We start from the raw sequence: 8,187 nt of genomic DNA on the forward strand, positions 1-8,187 counted from the left end.
ATGAATGCATTTCATACAATGCCAGTTTCAGCCGCCAGCTTGTCAGCAAAAGTTGCACCATGTAAAATAGGGTAGTGGTGAAGAGAACTTCCTCAGACTATAATCCACTGTTCACCCCAATTCCCCATGACGATATCGAACAGGGAACATAAAAAACCCATCACGCGCCGTTCTTACGTTTTAGGCAGTGGTACGCCTCCATTGAAATTGAGTGGTGGTTACAACCCTACATTCTAGCTCCAAATCCTGTATCAACCAGTCTTGACATTCTCAACCATTTAGATTATATTTATTAATATAAAAGACACTTGGTTAAGAAACTCACAAATAAGGAACACACGTGATCATAGGCAGAGGGTGAACCAGCTCCAGGGTAAGGCTAAAAGCAGCCAAATGTATTAAAGGGGTCATATGATGTTGCTAAAAAAACAAACATTATTTTGTGTATTTGGTGTAATGAAATGTATTTATGCGGTTTAAGGTTAAAAAAAAAAACATTATTTTCCACATACTGTACATTATTGTTTCTCCTCTATGCCCTGCCTTTCTGAAACGCGTCGATTTTTACAAAGCTAAGCACTCTCAAAAAAACAAAACTATCGTTATAAATCACTGAAACTGTATACACTTTGAAATGAATCTCTTACTTAAATTGTACGTACATCTGCGCTTTGTTGTTTATGATGAGAGAATTCGCAAGAGTCCAGAACGCGCGCGCACTCAACAAAACTGATGAGTTTCAGCGATGACTCATCTGAACGCCTCTGATTGGCCATTGCATTCCTAAGCTCAACAGAATTGTGTGTGATTGGTTAAAATGCGCAACACTGTAAAAACGCCTAAAATGAAATACGGTGCAACATGAGCAGATCTTAATTTAATGCCGCAATGGACACTGTCTATTCATATTCACTTTGTTAGCAACAGACGTAATAGATTTAAATTTGTCTGTGCAGGGGCATTTTTGTCCAGTTTAGTGGCATTTTTGCCCCAAGTCCCCGACTCCCCGTGGCCAGCCTTACACACACAGCCTATGCAAGTGATTGATTAATCGTGAGGATCTAACACTTCCGTTCTCATGGATTCCACCTGTATGAATTCCACTCCCACATATGACCATTCCTAGTTTCAATGAAAATTAGTTTTTTCTAATGGTATCTCAAAATATCACAGTTTTTCTCTTACTCTGAACTGGTTCAGTCAGTTTGGAAGTTTGAAGTTTATTTACTTTTCTGCTTAGCAATACTGAGATTGAATTATAGCAGAAAGTACACTGAAAGATGAAATTGCAAGAAAAAACATAAAATACAAAAATACCCAAGAAATATAAAAACTAAATTTTCAAAACCTATTCAATAATACTACTCCAAAAAATAATAAATGATATTTGCACATATATGCATATACGTCTGTCCATACATCCATTCACACATGCACATAAACAAAAAGTTTTGAAACATACAAGTGCAACTGCAAAAAGGACCCTATCCACATTACATTAATTGAACAGTCTAATACCAAAAGGAATGGTAGAACTAGCATAACGTTTTGTCCTTGCTTTGAATAATGTCAAATTGCTTTGCTTCCTAAAAAGCCAACCAGTTTTTTTTCACCCCTGGTTGGTGGAAAAGATCATGTAGAGGATGATCTCTGGGCCATCTCTTGTATTAATTTGATGGTGACTTGCTCTCTCCGACCTTGTAAATCAGGTAGATGTATTGATGTGTTAGAAAATCTCTCAATGATTCGTTGTGCTCTCTTTTGCATGCTTTCCAGCAAAGCTGCTTGCTTTTTTGTGCAACCAACTAACAGCACACTCCAGACAGGGTCTGATCAAGGAGCAATACATACTGACTAAATCATCAGCAGAAGCTCCATATTTTGCAAAAACTGTCAAAAAGTGAAGATGTTGAGAAGCCTTTTTTACACACTCATCAATGTGATAATTTCCATTTAATTGATTGTCAAGATGATAGCCTAGGTATTTTGACTGTAATACCACAGGAACCTCCTGGCCTCCCAGTATGAGTGGTGGTGGTTGTATTGATTTTTTTTGCAAAACATATCCTTATTTCGACAGATTTGTTTCCATTTAAGAGCATGTTGTTATTTTGCGCCCAAGTTTCCAAAGCAAGTGCCTCAATTTCCATCTTTTTGTCTGTTTCTATGTCTTTTAACTTTACAGCTCGTGATATACCAATATCATCTGCATAAACTGTGTCCAATGTATCACCAAAAATGACTTCACAGGTTGACATATGAAGTAAAAACAGATATGGTGACACGCTCTACCGTTTGCAACCACCCTTTGTCGTCTTCCTGTTGTGTAGCTAAACAACCAAGCCAACAACTGTGAACAGAGGTTAAGTGTTGTTAAATGCTGAAAAAGCCTTGCATGGTCGACTCGATCAAATGCTTTTGACATGTCTGCCAATAACACACGGACCCTAGTTGGTTGTTGAGAAGTCTCCCTTAGCCATGTGTGTATATTCTTAACCAAAGCATTCGTCATGCTGTGTTTAGGCAGATAGGTTGCATTCTTTCAGAACTGTTGGCATAAGTTTCTTCAACACAAACCTCTCTTGCATTTTACCAATGCAAGAAGTTAAGGAAATTGGTCTCCTGTCAGATTTGGCATTCGCAATCTTTGGGACTGGGCATATATTAGCTTCTTTCCATGCAGTTGGTAGAATACCCACTTGATATGAGGTATTGATCAGATGTGCTATAACTGGTGCCAGGTCTTCTGCGTGATTCTTGACAAGCCAAGGATGTATATCATCAGGGCCACTTGCTTTCCGTGCATCTAATCTTAGCAGGGCTTGTTTTATCTCTCCTATACTACACAATGCATGCGTTTTTGTTGGTTTGGCCAAAGCTCCCTTAGCCATGTGTGTATATTCTTAACCAAAGCATTCGTCATGCTGTGTTTAGGCAGATAGGTTGCATTCTTTCAGAACTGTTGGCATAAGTTTCTTCAACACAAACCTCTCTTGCATTTTACCAATGCAAGAAGTTAAGGAAATTGGTCTCCTGTCAGATTTGGCATTCGCAATCTTTGGGACTGGGCATATATTAGCTTCTTTCCATGCAGTTGGTAGAATACCCACTTGATATGAGGTATTGATCAGATGTGCTATGACTGGTGCCAGGTCTTCTGCGTGATTCTTGAGAAGCCATGGAGGTATATCCTCAGGGTTACTTGCTTTCCGTGTATTTAATTTTATCTGTCCTATACTGCACAGTTCATGCGTTTTTGTTGGTTTGGCCAAAGGAAAAATCGCACACGTCTTATCACTAGTCCAAGCCTCTGCCTCTGCCACATGATCTCGATTCACATTATAGAGTTTTATCTCAGTTCTATTAGTTTTAGATCGTCCAAGCTCATTGTTGATGAGTTTTAAAGAATCACATTAACAGTGTGCCACATATGAATATGCATGAAGACCCTTCCCCAGATTTGGGGAACCATTAGTTTACCTGGTTTCAGGTTCCACTAATGCTTTCAAAAAAAATTTATACGTTTTTGAATGTGGAAATGTTGCTGCGTGCAAGTTTCTAGTTACGTAACTGAAACAGTATATGCATACCGCAAAAGTGAAATGTGAATGGCTATGACAAAAATGTGGTGTTGTGTCACCAGCCTACATGTATTCATTTCTGATTTTAGTGAATGCGCAAACAGTGCCTTGTAGAAAGTACATAATGCATGCAGAGTTCCTACACATTTTCAAAATCCCATACTTTTCCAGACCAAATTATTAAGGGTGTAATAATTAATGGTACATTTCACAATACTGAATTCACAATTTCATACTCTTACAATACTAAACTAGTGTTGTCACAGTACCAATATTCAGTAGTTGGTACCAGTAAAACTCCAGTTACAATCAATGAAGATGTCTACACTGCACAATGATTTTCTTATTTACATTGTGTTACGTATAATGGATGGATTCACGAGAACCCTAATGCGAGCGTTGAATAAAAAAAGTGGAGTTTCGAGCAGTACATAGCCTTTGAAAAACCGGATTGACCCGATACTCTGTACCACCGGTCCTGCAGAATGGCTGGTATCGTTACATTTGTAAAATCTCAGTACTGACTTGGTACCGAAGTACTACTGGTTCTTTTGACAACACTACAAAAATGTCTGAATGACATGCACATTGTTTCTTTAATTACAAAAAAGGTACTTTTCATTGCAAAATGATTAATCAGGAATGGAATTCAACTTAAAATCGGCCAAGCACAGGGCAATGGTGCCAGCTGAATAAAAACATAATTCTACTCAGCTGAAAATGTATGATTATGTTTGATATGCTTTCAAACGTTCATGAAAAATACTCGGGTGTTTGTATGATATTTAGGGGATAATTAAAAGTGTGGTGGGCTTTCTTGTAACACGATAGAAATATCCCTGCAAGCGGGTAGAGAAAGCGAAATCAAATTTCCGAACCACTGTCCACTTTCATGATGTAAAATTACGAATCTTACTATTGCAAATGTTTAGCTCATGAATATTAAATTGGTCATTTTAAGGTTGCTTGGAATTTACTGGAGAGCCCCGCTTTAATTAATATTCATAAAACAGCACCAGCCAATAAGATATACGGACGTCACATTACTGAATTAATATTCATGTTCCAGGTCTTCACCCATAGTAAATTCCAGTTTGGGGTGTCACAATAGACGTATTTAAATGCTTTCCACCCTCTGCGTTGCCTAGTGCTCATTTCTCCATTTATTTGCTTCGTCCAAGGGCAGAACGGAGAGAAGCTTGTCGTCTTTCAAGTACTGAAGTTGATAATAACGCGTTTCCTCACCGAAGGTAAGCAGACGTAAAGGTTTATAGCATCGCGGACTGTTAGCTAAAGCTAACGCTAGTGCGCTGTATTTAATCCTAACTGCCTGGTTGTCAGTTTAAGGTCAAAGTCCGACTGTGCTCTCTGATGCGGCCTCCTTTTGAATGTTTTGCCTGCCTTGATCGTGCTGATGTTTATCGCAAATGGAGAAAAGTGAAAGCTTTCCAATCCAATGTGTAACACACGGACTGTCAAACCGAAACCATGTAAACCTGCCGCGTGTTAACTCCGTTGAGTGCCATGAGGTACACATGCAGATCTTTGCAGTTAGTAAACCTCCTTTTACAGCATAAACTGGCATATATATGACCCTGGACAACAAAACCAGTCATAAGAGTCTATTTTTTTTTAATCGAGACTTATACATAATCTGAAAGCTGAATAAATAAGCTTTCCATTGATGTATGGTGTATGTTTGTTAGGATGGGACCATATTTGGCTGAGATGCAACTAAAATGAAAATCTGGAATCTGAGGGTGAAAAAAAAATCGCCTTTAAATTTGTCCAAATGAAGTTCTTAGCAATGCATATTACTAATACAAAATTAAGTTTTGATATATTTACGGTAGGAAATTTACCAAATATCTTATATCTTATATACCGGTAGTATTATTAGTGTGTGTGTGTTTGGATGTGTACAATGCATTTGTTTCCCCTGCTAATGACAAAAGGGATACATATTTTTTACAGAAAAAAAATCCCGTCTTTGTGTGAAATATTAACAGGGCAGGTTGAGCATCGTGAAAGCTCGTTCTAATTATATTATGGAGATTGTATTTATATGTTATGATATGTTGTACATTAGATTTAAAGAATTCTTAGATTTAAAGAAAGTCGTAATTTAGGATGGAAAGTTATTTCAGTGCTTCTTAAGTGTAATTTACTTAGTTCAAATGCTAAGCTATAACAAGACATTAGCAGAAAAAAAGTCCTGCAAGTTTCCTAGGAACTTTGGACAGGTCACAGGGTTGCCAGGTTTTCAAAACAAACCCGCCCAATTGTTACTCAAAACTAGCCCAACCGCGTTTCGAGGGGGTCCCCCGATAAAAATCGTTTTCAGGTGGTAAAATTCCCGGGGTTTTTTCTTTTTCGGTCGGGGTTCCCCTCGCATCCCAGGGGCTAGATATCACGTTATTGCTGTCGCTTCATCCCGCAGACATGAAAACAACCTGCGGCAATAGCCCAATTGGCAACACTGGGGCAGAAAGGTGCGATAATGTTATTGATTGTCCTGCTCTTGTCAAGAGCTGTTGACATAAGGCCCAGTCATTCCACTTGTTTAAAAAAAGTTACATAAGACATTTAATTTGTAATGTCCATGATGTACAACCACATGATTAAGTTATGTCTATGTCAGTGTAGTCGGGCCAGATGAAGCCGTTTCTAAATGTTCTTGAGCAGTGGGAAGCAGGCAGGGTGGATGTTAAATCTGAATCACGCAACACATGCTGGAGGCGCAGTTCACATGTGACTGACAACGCCTCTGACCCTTAAAGTGACAGGAACTCTGAATAACTCTCCCGGATAACATTTTTGGATTCTTTTAAAAACATTCCTAGCGTTGCATTCCTAGTTCAGGACCGTAGAAATCCATTGAGTGTGTGTCAGTGGTGGATATGAATCATGCACAAACCTGTGTAAACCAAACACACGCAGGCGGTTTCACGGAAGCTGTGGAATGTTCTGATCAGCCCATCAGGTTCACTATGTCCTGGTGACTCGATTTGATATCGGACCGTTGTCGTGGAAATGACACATGACCTCCTTCTTAACAGTGTTTCTAAACGAGATAATGATTTTAAAAACTTTGCAATAATTACACAAAAGCGAGTATTATTGCTCAAACTTGTCTGATCGTATTGATCTGAGCAAGCACGTCAGCAAACTAACAGCCAGCCTTAACAATTTATCGTTTATATTTTTGTTGGTGGTGGTCTATTTTCTTTAGAAGGTTTGGCATATTTGTTATTATTTGTTTTTTATGAAATGTCTCGTATGAACTGCATTTATTTGATGAAAGCTGCAGTAATATTGTGAAATATTACAATTACATTTTTTTTTATTTAAATATTTTTTAAAATGTAATTTCTGCCTGTGATTCAAAGCTGAATTTTCAGCATCATTACGAAAGTCTTCAGTGTCACATGATCCTTCAGAAATCATTCTAATATGCTGATTTGTTGCTCAAGAACCATTTCTTATTATTAATGTTGAAAACATTGAGCAACGAATCAGTATATTAGAATGGTTTCTGAAGGATCACGTGACACTGTTATAAGATTTTTACAGTATTGCTGTTTTACTGTATTTTTCATCAAATAAATGTAGCCTTGGTCAGCATAAGAGACTTATTTCTTAATTATTCCAACCTTTTGACTGCTAATGTATACATATTTGTATTTAATTTTTTTGTATTTAGTTTTTCTTCTTTTTTAACAGACATTGTTACAAGCAATAATGGCACGCTCAAGTCAAGATGGTGAAATTGAAGCTGATGATGCATGGTCATCCATGCCTAATCGTGTGAGTTCCTTCCAGCACTTCCCCCGTACTGAAGAATTTTCAGCCGAGCGCCTGGCCCGGGCAGGCTTTTATTTTACAGGTCAGGCAGACAGGGTGTGCTGTTTTAGCTGCCATGCGACAGTGGAGGACTGGAACAGAGGGGATGCCCCACTGATGAGACATCAGCAAGCATCTCCCAGCTGCAAGTTCCTCAGCTGTGCTCATGGTTTGAGAGCCTCCGACCTCATTCGAAGCCCTGCTTACGACGAAGAGGCCGAAGCCATGGAGTTCCAGCTCCGCACGGGAGAGGTGGTGGATCAGACCATTTATCCCAATGTGCCACACATGAAGAGCGAGGAAGCTCGGCTGAATACTTTCAGTGAGTGGCCTGCAGACGCTCCAGTTCAACCCGAAGACCTGGCGGCAGCAGGGATGTATTACTTGGGACCAAATGACACCGTGAAGTGCTTCTGTTGTGGGCAGCAGCTGGCAGGATGGGAGCCAGGCGATGAAGCCTGGGGTGAACATGCAAAGCACTACCCAAACTGCTTCTTCATCTTGGGCCACGATGTGGGCAATGTGCCTCTGACAACACCTAGGCCCAGGGTGAATGGTCAGAGAGCCTCTTTGGAGACTTTTGAGGGCCGTCTTGAAAGCTTCAGAGGCAGACAGCATCCCATAGACCCTGAGAGACTTGCCAGAGCTGGTTTCTACAGCAGTGGTAACTACTGTTATGTTTCTCCAAGCTTATTCAGTTATTTATACCGGATAAACGAATTCTCTCTCATATAGCATATATATATATATATATATATATATA

General features: G+C 39.2%; 1 protein-coding gene across 3 annotated transcripts in view; it reads left to right on the forward strand.

Moving 5' to 3' along the window:
- The first annotated feature begins 4,661 nt into the window (after positions 1 to 4,661).
- LOC107666595 (E3 ubiquitin-protein ligase XIAP-like) overlaps positions 4,662 to 8,187 on the forward strand; it is a 14,327-nt gene continuing 10,801 nt past the window's right edge. For all 3 annotated transcript variants that reach the window (XR_001631692.1, XM_016458001.1, XM_016458002.1), the window contains exons 1-2: positions 4,662 to 4,831; positions 7,305 to 8,088. Coding sequence is in view for 2 of the 3 variants with exons in the window: in XM_016458001.1 (XP_016313487.1) it covers positions 7,323 to 8,088 (766 nt within the window). In the remaining variant the exon portion in view is untranslated. The remainder of the gene's footprint in view (positions 4,832 to 7,304; positions 8,089 to 8,187) is intronic.

This window comes from Sinocyclocheilus anshuiensis, unplaced genomic scaffold (assembly GCF_001515605.1).
Source record: "Sinocyclocheilus anshuiensis isolate Anshui unplaced genomic scaffold, SAMN03320099.WGS_v1.1 scaffold1293, whole genome shotgun sequence".
Classification (NCBI taxonomy): domain Eukaryota; kingdom Metazoa; phylum Chordata; class Actinopteri; order Cypriniformes; family Cyprinidae; genus Sinocyclocheilus; species Sinocyclocheilus anshuiensis.